The sequence below is a fragment of the Melospiza georgiana genome, chromosome 12 (assembly GCF_028018845.1).
Source record: "Melospiza georgiana isolate bMelGeo1 chromosome 12, bMelGeo1.pri, whole genome shotgun sequence".
Lineage (NCBI taxonomy): Eukaryota > Metazoa > Chordata > Aves > Passeriformes > Passerellidae > Melospiza > Melospiza georgiana.
In genome coordinates this window covers 4,932,797-4,951,370 of record NC_080441.1, presented here as the reverse complement: position 1 = coordinate 4,951,370, position 18,574 = coordinate 4,932,797, and the positions used below count along the sequence as shown (strand labels likewise).

The window sequence follows — 18,574 nt, the reverse complement described above, 5'->3', positions numbered from 1 at the left end:
TAGAAGAGAAGTTACAATAAAATCCTAAAACTCCAGACCACATGTAGAACATAAACACAAGCCATTAGAAACAGCAGAAAGAAATAATACTTCAGTAGGTAAGAATGGAAGGTATTTTTGGAGATCAACATTTTGCCTAAAGTTTGTGCATGAAAGAAAAAATAACTCTTTTACAAAACAAAAGCTGGCTTTCCATGTCCTCCCCACCTTCCTGCTTGCTTTCTCACATCCACAGTTACAGAGGTTAATAGACAATGCTTTGAACATCTGCCATATACCTGGGGAAAATCAACAGATTTTTGAATACTCTTGCCTCCAGTGAATTTGATTCCACACACAACCCCACCCCACCCTCTCTTCTACCTGTATATTGAATTTAAACCATTAATTTCTACATCCTCACAGCACCATCCCAGGAGCTGGTGCTCAATACTGTGCCACATTTGTATTATTCATGAGCTTCAGACAGAATACCATTAGCAACATATCCCAGCTGAGGAATAAGTTGTTCATCCTTGCAATTTTCCCTCCCTGGCACCAGCCTCTGGAATCTCGTGGGATGAGGATTTCCATCAACATCCACCAGGAATGGAGGAGGCATAAGGTGTGGAGCCTGTTGAGTCTGCTCATCCAGCACATAATTATTGGCATCCCGGATCAGGGGCCGGTAATCCGTGTGGAAGAACATCTGATCAGGAATCTGAAAGAAAAGCAATTCAGGAAATAAATCAATGGCCATTTGCAGCTGTCTTACTGCTCTGGAATGGCTCCCATAAAGCACAACTCCTACATGTGGGATCAGCACAAGGCATGTTGTGACAGAGAGCAGATTCCTACCACAACTGTGGTTTATTACCAAGGCCCGATGCAGAAATTCAACAGTAAAATAGGCCAAGAGAGGTGGACAGAGGAGTAAATGCTTTTCTCCTCTATCTATAGAGTCTCTTGTCTAAATCTTTTTGATTTAGATAAACAGCAACTGCTCCATGACCTAATTATTATTTTGTCTGGGGCAGGTTGAGGGAATAAATTGTAACACAAATACTTCTAAGACAAAATCAGGTCAAGACAGGGAAGAGTTTAAAATTCATTCAACCCACCTTTTCATAATATTTATTGCATCCAAAACCAAATAGTAGCAGATGTCCATGAGAGTCTGTGCAGGCAAAATGCTGCCCATCTGGTGAGAACTTGCAATCAAAAACAGCTCCATGGCCTTGGCCCTCAATCTGTACCAAGCACAGAGAATTCCTTTCACAACCAGACACAATCTATAAGAGCATTTTCACAAACATTTCCCCTGTGCTCCAACACGTACTGAATCCTCATTCTGTGACTTCTCATCTTGTTCAAGACAGATTTATTTATTAGAGTTAAACTGAATAACAAAGTAAAACTTCACATTTTCTTTCTGTCCTGAAATCTCAGCCCAACTTTTAATGTATGTTCTGGAACAACCACCTGGAAATCTACATTTTATGTTAACGGCAGTCATAGGGCAAGATCACCAAAGATCTCAGAACTGTACTGGCTCTGGAGGAATTTAATGAAATCTGCTTTTGTTTAAAGACCAGTTTTGTGAAAAAAGAAAAAACCAAACCTTCTGTGATGCTTCTTACCATGTTAAAGTAATTGCGAATTTTTGTTCCTTTGTCTATATCCCAAACAAAAATATTCCCATCGTGTCCCGCCGAAAGCACAATCCTTTGGTCAAAGGGATGAGCCTCCAGAACAAAAACTTCATCATCATGACCCTGCAATGATAGCAGGGGAAAAAAGGCAGTTTTATTTCTCCATGTGGTACCTCCAGATCTGCTGGGAGTCACTGAGAGGACATCCCAGATCAGGGAGACACACATGACACCTCAATTTACTGGAACTGTGCTTGGTCACCATTCCTGCCACAGGCTTGAGGCTTGGCAGTGTCACAGCTCAGCATGGCTGAGATGGGGAGGTATGAGGAGGAAGGAGACACCAGGGCACAAATGGAGCCTCCAAAGGCTTCCCAGCAATCACCAGGATCCTGCACATCAGCTCCTGTCCCATGGTGCACCCTCCTCCCAGCAGGCAGGGGACAGCTGGATACTTCAAACCCTTGTCATGGGAATGGTGATGAGTTCAGCTTCAAATCAATCTCAGAGTGATCTATATCCACTTGGGATTGCCCCCTGGAACTGTACTCACAGATAAGCTATGGAGAAGCTGCCCTGTGGATGAGTTCCACACTTTGAGGAGGAAATTGTTGACTGCAGTGATGACGGTGGCATCGTATCGATCCCAAGCCACCATGGTCACCTTCAGCTTGGTGACCTTGTCCTCTCCAGATACCACATTGTTTCTAAGGAAATCAGCAATTTAAAAAGGAATAAATCAGTAACTACATATGGAAACACTTAGGAGGGCTAATTCAGTATGAAATCTGGGGGAGGATGGATCACAGGCACCTCTGTGACTCTGGCTAAGGCAGAGAATGAAGGATGGCTCTGCAGTGGTAAAAACCGAACACAGGAAATATTTGGTGCCACTGAGATTTATAGAGCTCTATTTCCTTAAAAAGGACATTTTCTCCTCTGTTCCTAAGCCATCATCCTTCCCTACCCCAATTTTTCCTTTCAGCTCTATTAGGCTTTTTCCTACAAGGCATTTTTCTTATCAGTCATCAATATCAGTAAACTCCACAATGAGCAGGAACCTGCTAAAATAAATCCAGCTCACACTTCCGACTGCAAACACTGCAAATGCAACCACTGAAATATGGAGAATTCTGCAAAGCAAGTGCCTAATGGATTTCTCCATTTCTGCTCTTTGTTGCTGTGAATATTCAATTACAATTCAATTACAGGGCACTTAAAGAAGTCACTTGAGGATCTCGAAAAGAAAAACTCAAAACCCTAATGGAACCTGAGAACCAAACACTAATTTCACCTCTTATCTGGAAACCCAAGGTAGAAATACAATGTTTAAAACCATGTTGGATATATATTTATTTATTTATTACCAAATGATTACTGGGGCTCTACCTCCTTCTGTGAGATAAATCATTTGACATTCTTATTTCATTTGTAAAATACTAAATATTCCTTAACCATTAGGATAAGGAAGTACCAACAGATTATTATTTCTTTGGGGGTGAATTAACCACAACATTTTCAATAAATGCATGGAAATCAATTAGAAATGGAAGCAAATAACCAGTTTTCAATATAATGGAAGATTTAGCTTGCAGGTAAATGTGCCCACGAGGTGTGTTCTGCTTGTTCTGCTTTACCCTGTCATTTTTGTGGCCATATCCAGGACCAGACTCTTCCAGTCATGCTGATGGTAGTGCCAGATTCTTGCTGTTCCATCCCTGCTTCCACTGACAAACCTTAAGCTGTGGGGCAAAGGGAAAAAAAAAGGCATGAAATTCTGAATAAAGACGGTTTCATCCCCACATGGACACCAATAAATTTATATATATATACTTAGAAGTGTGTACTTGTGCATCTCTACCTCTCTCACTCATGAAGTTACAATTTTCCTCTCAGATACTGGAGGGTACAAGAGAGTTTCTAGCCCACAACACTAATTACATTTGGCTCCAGCAGCAGATGGCCTTGGAATGACTTCAATGTCGTAATTCATACGAGCTGCACATTCCCTTTCTAATGACATCAGCAAATCCCTGGAGCAGCTCAGAGTGGCAGCAAAGAAAGGGAAACTGAGTGCCAGGAGTCTGGCATAAATTATAATGCATTAACTGAGGGACAGGGTGAAGACAGGCAAGGGAAAGAGCCAAATGGAGCACAAGGAGGTTGTCCTGCCTGTGGAGCTGAACAGGAATATTTTCATTTTTAAACCCTTCCTTATTTAAAAATTTCAAGTATGCAGCAAATGTATTTAACCACATCATAATGCTTTGGCCATCGATGTCACTGAAATAATTTTTGTTGAGAAACTGGGGAAAAAGCTCCTCAAGTAATACATTTTGGAAGTATATTACATTTATATACAAAATTACACTTAAAAGGCAAATCTATTCAATTTTATGAAGTAATTGTTTCACTTTTCAGTTTTCAGTTTCCCTGATATGATTTTTTTCACTGGGATGAAAAAGACTTTGAAAGTGCTCGTGACAAATTAATGTTCTTCTTAATTTTACCTCTTTATATTAAAATAAAAAGGAAGGTTCCCCTTTTTCATTCAAAGCATTGTTAGAGAATTTAATTTTCAGTGAGTGTGTGACCTCCTTCCCTCTCACATGGCTTGGAAGGAACTGGTGGTACAACTATCCCAGCACATTCCCATATAATTCTACATGACAAAGCTCTCCAAGTACAGGTGCACAGTTACAGTTGGGCTTGGAAGGCTCATCCCTTAAAGGCACATCCCTTAAACCTCCTGCCCAGCAAAATAAAGAATAGGAGCAAAAGCTGAGATAAAAGTATCTATATTTACTAACTTTTGCTTTAGACAACATTGATTACAATGCTCTTCCTCCTCAGGCAACCCCTCTGGGGGCTACGTGGGAAAGCTCTTACACAGAAATATTATAAAATTTGGGTTCCAATTTGCTGTTTGAAAGAAAAACCAAATTAAAAGCACAGTTACAGAACATTTTTGTTGTTACAGCAGAGGACAACGAGTTCGAGCTTGTGGACATGACACACATCTTGCAACACACTGTTATAATTTGTCCAAGATTAGGCCAAGCCCACGGGCAAATCTTCCTGTTGTGCCAAATTTTCCATGAAATGTTGCTTGGAAAATTAAATGTCATCATTGTCAGGTCCAAAACCCAGCACTCACCTGTCACCGTTGTTACAGAACTGCACTGCAACCACTTTGTCCTAAACAGGAGGCAGGAGAACAACAGAAGTGAAAAACTCAGCCTAAAAGATCTCCATTATGAGATTTTTACTTAGAAAATAAAAAAAAAGGTGAAAAAATTCAAGTACAGAAAAGTTGTATTTGAAGTTAAAACTTCACCAGACAACTTGTGTTAAACACTGAAATAGGAACCTTCAGAGAGGTGATGGTTTCCTGCAATTTTTACATCTAACATGAAAGTGCATAAAGAAATTTACCCTTGCTTTATTAACACTCCCAAATCATTGAGTAACAAATGTTATGGTTCAGATATAGTTTTGCCCTTTTTTTAATTTGCCCAATACTTGTGCTGGCTCCATGATTTGCTCTCCTTACTCCCACTGATGTCTCTATCCCCTGGTAACTGGGATTTGTTTTAGGGGGGGCTGGCAGCTGTCTGCAGGATTAAGAGTGGATTTAAAGAAATTAAAGGAATTACAGCTTCTTCCAAACCTGTTCAACACAGAAAACATCCTTTTCTTTTGTGAGCAAAATGCTTGTTAGATGAGTTTGCTTGGAGACTTCAATGGGAGAGCCACAACTCCCACTGAAGTTCAGGGAATCAATTTAGACCTTGGGCTTAATCCATAAAATATTCCTGAGGTGGTAAATTTTTAGTTTGAATTTTTATGGGAACATTTCTGCATTATCTGAAAAAAATATGCTTTTAAGCTTTATTTTCTAAATGAAGTTACCATTGTGATCCAAATTTTGACAGTACAGTCCAAATTCTGAATTACTTTGTCTTATGTGGATTTAACTAAACATTCAACAGCAAGTTTAATAGGAAACAATGACATTGTGCATTAAAACTGTTTTAATTCTTCATTCCAACACAGAATTCTTTCAAGAATAAGGGAAAACCACCTGGACCCTCAGTTTTCTGGGAATGAAACACATGAAGCCTACTTTGTACAAACCTCTTGACTGAGAGGGATTTAAAAATAAACATCCCATAAATTTCCAAGCATTTAAATACCACAACGTTGAAAGCCAAACAAATTCTAGACAGTAAATAAAAAAAAAATAGGATATAGAGAAATCAAGTTCCTGAAATGAGGAAAAGGAAGGAGGGAAAAAGAGATTTTCTTTTGGATTTGCCTTACCGTGTGAGATTCCAGCTCAGCCATTTTCTCTGGAGATTCTGAGCCCAAATAATAAATTCTTATCACATGGTCAGTGCTCCCTGTTGCAATGAACATGCCACCTAAAACAGAGAATTCTCTGTGAGAAGAAAAGTCATCCAAGGAACAACTTATTTTAACTTCATTTATTTTAATTTTCTGCTTTCTTGTCAAGGCAGCAAACTAGTTTTAAACAGAAAATTTCAATGTAAACATGCTGAATATAATATTTAAATGCAGTTTCAGTATGTGCTTGACACATATCAGAGAAATTATTGCTGAGTTGGGATGCAGTGATTAAGGTACTTTATTGCAATTTCTTAACAATATTGCTCAAAAAGGGGACTATTGTGTGATTTACTGCATTGAAATGGGTTTAGTTACTTCAGGATTTCTGGCTTTAAAAAAGGAGTGCGACTCTACAAAAGTTCTCAATTTCAAAAAGCAAATTTAATGAGTAATTACATCATTTTCTTTGTAAAAATCAGTATTTTTGCTCATCCAAAGCTGCAAAGGAGGTTTGTTAAGATGAGATTTTCCAATACATTGAACTGATCCTCTGAGAATTCAGCCAAATTTGGAAGACTAGCAAAAGCGTAATCTTTGACAGAGGATTTCCACAACTTTTCACTCAAAAACTTTACAAGGTAAGGTCTTAAAAGCATGTTACTGAGAAATATTTCTAATATGCAAAACAAGAGACTGAAAGCCTTGGAAGTGGTCAAGATATTTTAGTTTAAATTACAGGAAGAAAGAGAAAGAGCAGCTTGAGGCAGACACTTTGCAGGGAAGACTTCCAATAATCACAATTTGACAGGACTAAAATTACTGGAAAAGGGTTTAACACTATTTATATTTAAAGAGAAGTAACAGAACTGTCACCAAAGCTCCAGACTGATGAAACAGCTGATGATGGACACGTACCAGAACTGAAGGATGAACAGGAGATCTGAACACCAGGCCTGGACCTCTCTGCAAACTTCACAGGACGATCCCTACATGCAAAACACAATATTTTTATTTTTTCTTCATTATTCAACACAAACAGTTCCCTGCAGCTCAGCAGGTTGAGGTCAAGCTCATCTTAAATCTCTTAATTTTATAATTCTCACCGAAGTTTGCTGGAATTTATTTTTCATTTTAGGAATTTCCTTCCTTAGTTTAATAAGAAAACAGTAATTCTCTAGACTGAAAAGATTATTGAACTGATTTATCATTATCCTCACCAAGTGAAATCTATTTGAAACAGACCCTGCCAAACCATTATTCCAATAGCATTTCCCCCTGATTAAATATGGATTTGATGTCATCTACATATGTACATTCTTCTGATTAAAGGCAAATAAATTCTTCTGCCAGTACATTTTGGTCAGGGATTTAATCCTAAATGTAAAAACTGGAATTTCTTCCACAAGTTTGGCTTGCAAAGCACAAACCTCAGAAATAACAACCCCAATCTCTGGACCCCTTTGGGTTCCAACACCACAGAACCCCAAAGTGCTCCTGCCCCACACACCAGTTTATTGAGCAAGAAACCACCCTTATTTCATTATCTCAGCATTCTCCTCCATGCTAAAATTAAAAATTAATTCCTCCTTGAGTTCAAACAATTGTAATTATCTCAAGAGTCTCACTTGAATTTCATGGTGTTTGCATGCCACTGCCAGAAGCAGATTGTTCCGTCGGCACCAGTGGAAGTGAGGTATCGAGTTGTTCCTTTCCTTGCTGGAGAGAACTAAAAATAAAAGTTGTAACAATTAAACCAGCTCCTATTTTCTCTTCTTTCATGCTGGAAACTTGTTGACAAGAATGTTTTTCACTAACACATTAGTTTCTCTCCAGGAGTACAGAGAGCAGGGGTAAGCACAGAACCTGAACTTTCATAAAAACAAAGCTGAGCAAATGGACAACACCTACATTTTGGTTAGGAATTCTTTGTTTTTACCACACAAAGGAAATTGGAGAAATGAAACAAGCCCAACCCTGTAAATGGGGCAAAACCAGTTCTTCCTAGGATAGAACTGGATCAAACATGGCACACACAACTATTGCTGCATCCAAGCCCAATGAAGAACAGCTGCACAGCAGGATCCCCTCTCCTCTATCTTCCTAATTCCTGAACCTTTCTAAGGAGTGGCAAAGCTTTTTATTCTTGATTTCATAACTGCAGCAATACCTTTGATCCTCAGGCTACCTGAGGTATCACACATTACCTATCACTGAGGTAATTTGATACAGGAATCCAGCACTGCTTCCTCAAAAAGCACTGACTGATTATATTTTAAATTATATTTTAAAACTCAGTTTTACAAAGAACTTGAGAAAAACACACACACAAACATGCACAAATATATATATACACATACATAAACATGTAAATAAATAACACACCAGTTATAAAGCCATTTCTAACACAATCACCTTTACATGGTTGAAATCAGATAAAACTGGAAGTGTAGGGAAAATGGGGAGAAATGAGACTCCTGGGGAATGCTGGCACGATGGAGAAGCCTGTGCTGAATCCAAGGCAGCACCACCCCAGGAGAGAGGGATTCTGAGCCAAACAGCCCCACTCACTCTCCCCTCTATGTGCATCACCTGCCAAATTGCAGGGATTGTCTTTTTCATCCTGGAATTTTGTTTTTTTGGAGGGTTCTGCCTGGCAGTTGTGAAGTTGTTTTCAAGAAAATCTGCATTTGCTACAACAACCAGAACAGCTCTTTAAAACTGAGATAACAAGGAAACAAGAAATGGGGAGTAAGGAATTTTAACTGATCCTTCTGCAAAACAAATATTCTCAGTGAACACAAGAGTGTTGGGTCAGGTGCTGTGCCAGGAGCACCACCAAAGATGCCAAACACGAGCTGAGCCAAGGAGATGCTGCTGCTCTCTGCGTTGCTCTAATAGAGCACCAGATCTCCCATTCTGTACACCTAAGGAAGCATTAGTGGGATCACACAGCTAAAAACAAATGCAAGCAGGAGGATACTTTTGTGAGCACCACAGGATTGAGATAACCAGGAAAAACACCCTTAAGCTGGGACAAATCACAGCCAAAACCACCAATTTTATCCTTGACCGCCACAAATCTTACTACCATTCTAACTGAAGGTTTTAGGGGAAAACCCCATCAGTCCCTACCTGTATGGAAGTGATGGAAGCTGAGTGGCCCTGCAGGACTGCCAGGGGGGCACAGGTCCTGAGGCACCACACCCTGACCACCTTGTCACAGCTGCCCGCGGCCAGCAGCGTGTTCTCGTAGTTGACGGCCATGTCCGAGATCTCGGCCGAGTGGCCGCGCAGGGTGGACAGCAGGCGCCCGTCATCCGTGGCCCAGATCTTCACCAAACAGTCATCTGACCCCTGGAATGGCACAGGAATTCCCAAAGGTTACAGGAAATATGGGAGGGGTTCCATGCATGTCGCACACGGATCAATGCGGATGGACAGGGAACACAGCCCTTGTGAACTGACAGGACAACTCTGTGGGATCCCACTGAGGTCCAGTTTTAGGAAGAAATTCTTCCCTGTGAGGGTGGGGGGCCCTGGCACAGGGTGCCCAGAGCAGCTGTGGCTGCCCCATCCCTGGAAGTGTCCATGGCCAGGCTGGACAGAGCTCAGAGAACCCTGGGCTAGTGGAAGGTGTCCCTGCCCATGGCAGCGGTGGGACTGGAAGACTTTGAAATATTCCATCCCATCCAAACCATTCTGGGGTTTTATGATTCTATGAACTGTGGAGCCTGGGGATCATCTTATGGAGTCAAGGATTTCAATTTGATAAAAGAAAATAAAGCAATCACAGGATGGATTATGTTGGAAATGGAACTATTTGGAAGGCAGGGACACTTTCCACTGTTGCTCCAAGCCCCATCCAATCTGGCTCCAAGGATGGGGCAGCCACAGCTCTGTGGGCACCTTGTGCCAGGCCCTCAGCACCCTCATAGAGAAGGATTTCTTCCCAATTTCCCACCTAACCCTCTCCTCTGGCAGTGGGAATTCCTCCTTGTCCTGTCACTCCATGCACAGGGATTAACATCAACAGCTAAAAATGCAATATTCATTTGAAAAATCTGTTGATTTTAAATATGCCCAACAAAAAGCAAGGGCATCACCACAGAAATGGATGTCACTGCATTCCAGAGAAAAACTTGAAATAATTGTCACTGACACACTACAAATCCATGAAGGGAAATTTAGTAGAAAAGCAACTTGCAGCTTTTCTCTACATCTCCATCTCAATCCGTGACTGTTGAGGAACTCAAGAGAGAAAGAAATCAAACCAAGCAAAGCAATGTTCACAAAGAAAAAGGTCCAAATGTTAAACTTACTGTAAAAATTCTCCTGCCACTGCGATCGAAGGCTATGCAATAAACAGAGGAGAGGTGCCCCAAAATCCTCTTGTGCATCTTCATGTGTTGGTAGGTGGATGTTGGGAACAAGTGGCTGAAACGGCCACATCCAGTTAATTGCCTGGCAGAAAGGATATGAACTGGGAGAGAAAAAAGAAGCAAAAAGAAGAGTGAGGCATGAATTTTGTCCAGAACTCAGAGTAAATAAATATTAAATCAAATATAGTATTTATTAATGACTTTATTATTAGAATCAGCAATAAATCTGAACTTCTTCCACCTTATCAGAACATTCTGTCCAGTGTTATAAAAAGAAATCCCACTCCTGATGGAGCCTTTCAGTACCCACCACAGGCTGCACCTGCTTCCTTACCAAAAATATAAGCAGAATGAAAAGTTCCCACCACAACTGGGAGTTATTCCAATGTTCAATTCATGAACAGGTAACAGATACATTTATCCTACATGGACGTGGAAAATCTTTAAGGAAAATCTTTGAAGGAAGAAAGGAAATTAAGGAAATTTAGGAAATTACATGTTACTAGTATCAATTAGAAAAAGAGTATAATAGTTTATTTTAAGTGGGTTTTTTTGTGATAAAATAAGTGATAAAAAGTGATAAAAATCTTTATTGGAATGGCTTTCAGATCACATCTGAGGGCCAAAGGACTTCCACATCCACATCCTTGCATTCCCATGGCAGGGGAATTGAGGAACAAGACACAGGTGGCACTGATGGAAAACTCCCAGTGGAGGAATGGCAGGTAGGAGAAAAAACTGCAACCACAACAAACTCCTTCCTGTTTCCATAGCCAGCAGCCCTTCCAAGAACAGCCTAAAACCTGAATGCACCAACTCACCATGTAAAAAAGCCTTTGACTGGATGCAAAATTTGAGACCATTTTGGGGTATTCAATTCCACCAGTCCTCTCCTATTTCTATTTTCCCTAACCTATCCTCGCTCACAGCACTTGAACTTTGGATTTGAAAGTTTTGAGAGGGTTTTTGAGTGGCACTTGAGGATCTAACAGAGCTGTGCTGGTGGGTCTGTGGAGTCCCTGTGATAGCAGATCCCCTGGAGCAATTCCTTATCTTCCCCTGCACCTTGATGTGGGCTGGGCTTCACAGGAGCCCCACAAAGCTCTTTAGTGCCTTTCACTCCTTCAGCTTAAAAGTCTAGTGAAAAACTCGAGCCATGTCTTAATTGTCTCATGATATCACTGCCAATCTACCAAAAAAAGATCATGGAATACGTTAAAAAATTAATCTACAAAGTCAAGAAGTGCCATTTCAAAGAGTTCCTAACCCGTAACTCCTGGTGTAAATTGATACCATTGAAGTATTTACACACAAGCAAGGAAAAGAAATTGTTTCCAGCTTTAAAGAAAGCATTTTTGTGACTCAGTTTTAGGCTCTGAAATGTGGATTATTTTTAATCACTCAAAGCAATTGAAACATGACACAAGGGAAAAAAAGCTGCATAAAAGATGCTTGCAAAAGCCATCAGGCTCCAGCATAACCTCACCTTCAGTCAATATTTGCTTTGCATGTAAAAACACACATTCAGCAATACTAAAAAGCAAAACACACTAAAGCAAATTAATTTACTACCTACCTACTATTCAATTGATACCTAATATTACACAGGGCTGTTAAACCAAACTGTCACCCTGTGCAAAATAAAACTGAAATTTTATACTCTTTTTTCCTAACTCAAACACAGAGATCACACAGTGATAAATGCTCAAGGTACCTCAGCTTTGCCTACACATTATTTTATTTACTCTTTGAGTATGACAGCTTAAAAGCTGAATTCTTAAAAAGATTACACTTCCCTTTCCCTACTCTGTGTGCCAACAGAGACATGGAGTCATTCAGCAACTGTGGTGGTTTGACCAGGAAGAAGTGGGAATTCTGGGATGTTGTGGTCAAACCAATGGGTGCTTGGATTTTGATATTGGCACCTGGGATAACCAGTGGGTTTTAGGACACACCTCCGAGAACACCCAGGGGTTAAAAGCAGAGCTTCGGCCCTGGGAGGCTCTCTTGGGACTTCGAGGGACGCAGGTCGGAGCTCTCCCCTGTCCAGCCGCTGCTGCTGGGCGGGGGAGGGGCAGCCATGCGGTAGGCCTGGGCCTGGACAGAGATGGGAGTGAGGAGGCCCTGGAGGATGGAAGGGTGGAGAGCAACAAGAGACATCGGGCAGCCATTCCCCCCCCCCCCCTTTTGGAGACAGACAGACAGACAGAGAGAGAGAGAGAGTGCAGCCTGTGTGACCTTGAAACTCAGTAAATATGTGCGGGCAGCAGGCAGCCCAGCTGAGGAGATGGGAGGGGGGGTGCAGCCAGGAGTCCAGCCGCCTGGAGGAGTTTTTTAACCCTTTTTTTGGACAATGAAGGCCTTACAGAACATTAACCCTTCCTAGACGAGTGATAAGAGAGGAGGAGGATGAAGGAAATGAACGACTGATGGAGGTCTGGACCAGAGAGAGAGAGAGAGTGAGAGATGTTGAAAGAATGGAGAAGATGGAGTGGCATTTTATGCTGGACTCTTTTGTGTAGTCATGGACAGAGCTATGTTTCCGTGAGATACAGAGACTGAGTCCAGGGGGAGAAATGTCCCAGAGCCAAAGAAGAGTCAGTGTGTGGACCCCTCGGCCCCAGGGGGTATATAAAATATGGGGGGGACGGATGTCCCAGAGGATGAGAGGTGAGATACTGTGCTTTTCTGGAACTGGACAATGCATCCTTAAAAAGACAACCCTGGAAGCAGCCCTGATCCCTGTTTGGTGGTGAGAGCACCGGAACAAGGACGGAAAAGGCCACCATGACACATGGAAGGACTCCCTCTCCTCTTGAGGAGTTGAAAGTTTGACCAATCTAAAGGGTGGTGCCAGACGGAATGTGAATAATTTTGGGAGTGTGGATAATTTTGGGAGATGAATTGTACGGGGATCTGGAGGAGGAGGGGGAAGTGTTTCTGTGTAGTTTTCATTCTCCTTGTGATTTTTTTTTTTTCCTTTGTGTATGTGTAGTTTAGTGTTTGTGTGTAGTTTAGTAATTGTTTGTATGTAGCTTAGTTAATAAACTTTTCTGTATGTTGAAGTTGGAGCCTGCTTTGTTTATTCCTGGTCACATCTCGCAGCAGACACCGGGGAGAAGGTGTCCTCATGGGGGCTCTGGCTTTGCCAGGCCCAAACCTTAACAGCAACATAGTGATTCTGCTGTGCCTTTCAAGGTTTCAACCATTTCAATACATATATATTTATATATTTAAATACATAATAACAGTGTATCTGCCTGCAAGCAATTTCAAATGGCTTTGAATGTTTTTTTAACCACACAAAGAACTGTGTGAATCAAAAAGATATAATCTCATGTCAAAATATTCCTTATAATCACAATGTTTTCTGTGTCCCCCTGCAATGTTTCTGAGCATTTACCACTGCTGTTTGTTGTAAATCCCATGAAGGAAGCACCAAAAGGCACCAAAATCCCACAATTTTGGCACCTCACTTTTCCGGTCGATTCCCAGCCTTGCAATCAGTTCAGCTTCAGCGGATATGAAAGTAATTTCTTTTTTTTTTTTTTTCTTCTGTGTTTATTTCCCTATTTGCACAATAGGGATAAAACTTCTCCATCTCCCATGGATAATTACCAAATAAAAAGCCCTGTTTATGAAATGCTTCAATCAGAGACATCCAGAACTATTGTTGAGCCATGAGGAGCAACAACTTTATCAAGGCAACAGCATCTCTGGACAAAAAAAACCTATCACTGCTTCAAAGGAACAAAGCAAACATTCTCCATTCCTGTATTTTTAGGAAGATTAATACACAATATCTAAATAGGGAATTACCCCCACATGACAAAAATCCCTGTCAAGTTTCCTTTCTACAGCACAATGAAGTTATTGTCCTAAGGCCCCAAAGCACTAAAACCCAACAATTCCCACATGGAGAAATAGCAACTTAGTAACCCAAAAAATTTTTACTAACCTATCTCATTAACTGATGTATTTCATGCCACACTGGATGTAAGAGCTGCCAAGTCCACCCCCTCACTATTCCCTGCCAGGAAAAACTTTCAAGACAGTTATTTCCCATAAAAAGGGAGGAGATCCAGCCTTCTTGATAAGAAAAGTTAATTTTGTCCCAACACTGAAGGGCCACCTCAGCTCCTCCAACTACCAACTTGTAAAATACAAGCATTTTTCTCTTTTTGTGGTCCTGGAAGGCCACACCTTGAGGAAAACTGCAGTGCTTAAAAGCTGAAAACGGCAATTCCCAAATCACAATTTAGCTCATATTCTACTATAGATAACAGCACAATGTAAGAACCCTTGCAAGAAAGCACCTAGGAAGGATAAACCCCAAACCCAGCAACAACAACCCACCAGTGAAAGCTGGATTTAAAAAACAATCATCAGTCAAAGGCCAGACTTCAGAGTTAAATCACAACCTTAGAAGGAATTCAAGCATTTCAGTGAGGCAAAGTCACTGAGCAGCACCAGCTGGAATTCCTGCTCTCCCTAAAAACTTTGTCATTCATTCACTTTTTGCAAGGAAAATTAGAAAATGGGAAAACTGGTGCAAATGTCTGTTTTAAAATCCGTTTCTCAGGGGCGATGAGCTCCCATCAGACTGTCTGACTTTGCAAGAAGCTGTGTGACTTTGTAATGAGGATCTGGATTCTGCCTTCATCACAAACCCGAGCAGGGATCGAGCAGGGATCGGGTACCACTCCCAGGAGAGACACAAGGCTTCACAGGAATGCCAGGAAAGAAACAGAGCTGGCTCCCACATGGAAAACACCTTCTCAGAGAGTGGCTGTGGGGCCACAAAGAGCCTGGACCCAGGAAAGCACTGAAAGCACAGCTTGTTCCAGCTCTGGGCGCTGCTGACCTCATGGAACTCATTTCCAGCACAACCACCGTCGATTCCTGACCTCATCCCTCATCCCAGCGCTGCTCCTTGGCAGGCCCAAGGTACCTGCACCACCTTGGCTGTGAATTTCCACCCAGCTGAAATGCTTATTCACTGAGACTGTGCTGAAAACCCTCTGCTTCCAAATTTTGTGTTGTTTTCACTAACAACAAGCTGCCCACAGAAAGATTTCCATCCTCAGGTTAGAGCAGCTCTTAAGAGAGTGAAAACAACCTTCTTTCTAATCTGCTCTGAGCTGCTTGCACAAAAAAAAAAGAAAAAGAAAAAAAAAAAAAAAAAAAAAGCCCTAACAAAATCGAAGTAGCATCAAAAGCAGGTTTATCAAAGGGGAATCACTCCCAGTCCTGAGGTACTGCATGACCAGTCTTTCCACTTTCTGTCTGGGAGAGCACAAAGGGAGCCCTGAAAGCTCCACTACAGCACAATCTGCCCAGAAAGGCTCGAGCAGACTCTCTCCTCCTCCATGGCATCATGTTGGCAGCAGGAAGCTCTGCCAGGGCTTTCCCTCCCTGTCCCCCTCCAGCAGATCACCACAGCCCTGGGAATGACTTCCACAGCTCAGCACTTTCCCACAGACTCCCCCAGCCAGAAGATGCCCAGCTCTGCACAAACGCGCTGCGAAAAGGCAACAAGGATTTCCTGCTCCAGTTCCACTGTGCAGGACCTTTAATTTTGGATTATGGACCACAAGGTCCCATCCCAACCACATGGAAAGGAAATCACTGCAACTCCCAAGTCCTGCAGCTGGGCCCTCCCAGTTAATCCCATCAGCGACCCCCATTCTCTCAGAATTGATGGTGGAAAGATTAAATCCTTATCAATGGAAGGGAAACGATGTGAGAATACTCCTGGCTGCTCATTCTATACCTTCTTTATCACTTTGCACAGGTACTTAAACAATCACCTCACTCCTGAATACACATTAATGGGTGTCTTTTACTCCAGCCCAACTCCTTCAGCAAGTAATTCCAGAAAAGTCCATGTGCCTGAGCCAGCACAGTGTGGGAATTCACAGTTATGCCAAAACACCAAAGAGGTCGGGTACACTTCATCCTGTACTTAAGACACACACACTGCAGCATCCCTGGCTGGCACCACTCACCAGGGGAAAAACACCCATTTTGCACAAATACACAAAGAATTTTCTGACCTCCTCTTCAGGATGCACAAGGAATCCCAAAATCAAACTGCTGCCTGAAGTAAATTCCTTATTTTAGTATTTATGTACGCTTTCCCCTCCTAGTAGTAGTTTATGTAGCTACACCAAGGACTGTATTCTTCCCGGAATCAATACCTATATAAATTATTTCCTGGCTATGAAAGACCCTTTTCCATATAATACCTTTGCATTTCTTAAAAAAAAGAAACAATTATTAAAACATCCAAACAAAACAATTGTTCTGTTCTTTAATTCACTAAATAGTTACCAAGCAAGCAGCACAGTCCTTTGCCATAAAAGCATGACAAATGCTGAAGTCCAATCTGCCAGGATGCCTCATTAATAATACCACATATTCCAAAAACACCCAGTCTGATGAAAGAATTGATCTAAGAATCCGTGCAGAAATACAACCAGAGGAGTTGTGTTCAATAAATCTGCAATTCAGACTATTAGTAATCCATCAGCACAACTGCTCACAGTAAAGCAACTGCAGAACCAGCCTAATATAATAAATACACAGATAGAAAACTGCCAGCACCATCCCTGCTTCTCCAGAGGGAGGAAGGATTCATAAGTGAAAGGGCTCCCTGACAAAGCAGGAAAATGTATCCATTTGCACAGAGATAAAATGCCCTAAAAAGAAACAAACCAGAATTTACTTTTATGCCTGCAAGAATCTATTTTTTTTTGCTATAAAAGCAGTTAATGAAAGTTCAAACCATACAAGGCAAACACTTGAGTTTATATAAAACAGAGCAGATCTGTGATGAGATGTAAGCTGAGAGCCCACATATATCTGAGTTTTATACAAGTTCTTTATCTAATTGTGTGGACAACTGAGGCTGAAGGAACACAAATGTTGCTTTGGTGATTATTTCCTTTTTGGAGAGGGATGTTGCAAGCAGTCTGTTTTCTGTCATAATCCAACTGAAAGGAATTCTTGAGTCAAAGAAGTTCCCTGGGAGCCAGACGCTTTGCTCTGGCCAGGATTCCATGATGATTCCAGGATCCCATGCTCCTGTGACCATGCCCATCCAATCTTACAACCACAAGTACATATTATGGAGGCATATCATAAAAAAAATACTCCAGCCCATTGCCCTCCAAAAAACCATGCAAAACATGGCTACACACACTGTGGAAAATCCAAGCCTGAATAACACAAAAATGACCCTATTGTCAGGGAGAGACCTATTTTAGATTAATTAATTATGAAATGTCAGAGAAAACATTAATGAAAACCCAGAGTAGTGTTTTAGTCAGTGAGAGGCACTTTCTGTGGGGCAGGAATAAATACAGAGAGGAGAAAAGGAACTTTTATGGACTTGCAGACTCACCCACGTTTGGTGGCTTCCCGTAGTTCACCGGGAGTTCGGGGGGTCGGCCCCTGTGCAGAGCTGCAAATGCAGATCCTTTCCATAGCGTGTGTCTGAAGTCTGCACCAGCAACAGGCACAAGGGACAAGAAATAATCAATACATTAAATAGTCAAGAGATCAAGCACCACTCCCACCAGCCCAAAATAAGATCTGTCTGATTAACACTTTGTCAGATTCCTCATTAAAAGACTGTGACTCTGATTTCCAGTTCCTCAGCAGTGCCACTGTAAATGGTTTCAACTTATTTTTGCTTAATTTGGGTGATTATTGACTCTAAATCCATGGAGAGAAAAAGTGAATTTAAAAGTGGGTGCACTTTATATTGAGGCCCAGCTGAACTCTGCCATGTTTTCCTTCTGCAATGCCAACACTTAAAGCACCTCTGCTTAGCAACTGCACATTTGAGATTTCACATTTTGCTGCCTAAAAGTGAGAGAAGTGAGGGTTTTTTCCAATAAATCTGTTTTCCTGCAATATGTGGCAATGTGCCCTCCTTTCAGATTTTCCTCTGCACCCCACCCTCCCAAAAAAATCATTGTTTTAAAGTGAAGACTGTTCTCTTTAAAGACTCTCCAGCCCGCTGCTGCCAAGTGGCCTCAGAGAGGCTCCTCTCTAGAACAATAGTGATTTTTCTGAGACTGTTCAAAGTGCCTCAGAAATTAGACCTGGATTTCTTCCATTTCTGGCCATCTGGAGGGAGAGAAATGAGCTTCCACGGTGAGTAAGTGCTGAAACAGAAGGACAGTGCCGCAGGTTGGTGGATCTGTG

General features: G+C 41.6%; 1 protein-coding gene across 1 annotated transcript in view; it reads right to left on the bottom strand.

Moving 5' to 3' along the window:
- The window catches only part of BRWD3 (bromodomain and WD repeat domain containing 3), a 51,428-nt gene that overhangs the window by 23,028 nt on the left and 9,826 nt on the right, over window positions 1-18,574 (bottom strand). The window contains exons 6-17 of the mRNA XM_058032354.1: window positions 17,766-17,864; window positions 10,301-10,461; window positions 9,114-9,335; window positions 7,607-7,707; window positions 6,897-6,967; window positions 5,955-6,055; window positions 4,789-4,829; window positions 3,269-3,373; window positions 2,185-2,338; window positions 1,620-1,754; window positions 1,101-1,229; window positions 475-700 (exon numbers count right to left, since the gene is read on the bottom strand). Of these exons, the coding sequence (XP_057888337.1) occupies window positions 475-700; window positions 1,101-1,229; window positions 1,620-1,754; window positions 2,185-2,338; window positions 3,269-3,373; window positions 4,789-4,829; window positions 5,955-6,055; window positions 6,897-6,967; window positions 7,607-7,707; window positions 9,114-9,335; window positions 10,301-10,461; window positions 17,766-17,864 (1,545 nt within the window). The remainder of the gene's footprint in view (window positions 1-474; window positions 701-1,100; window positions 1,230-1,619; window positions 1,755-2,184; window positions 2,339-3,268; window positions 3,374-4,788; window positions 4,830-5,954; window positions 6,056-6,896; window positions 6,968-7,606; window positions 7,708-9,113; window positions 9,336-10,300; window positions 10,462-17,765; window positions 17,865-18,574) is intronic.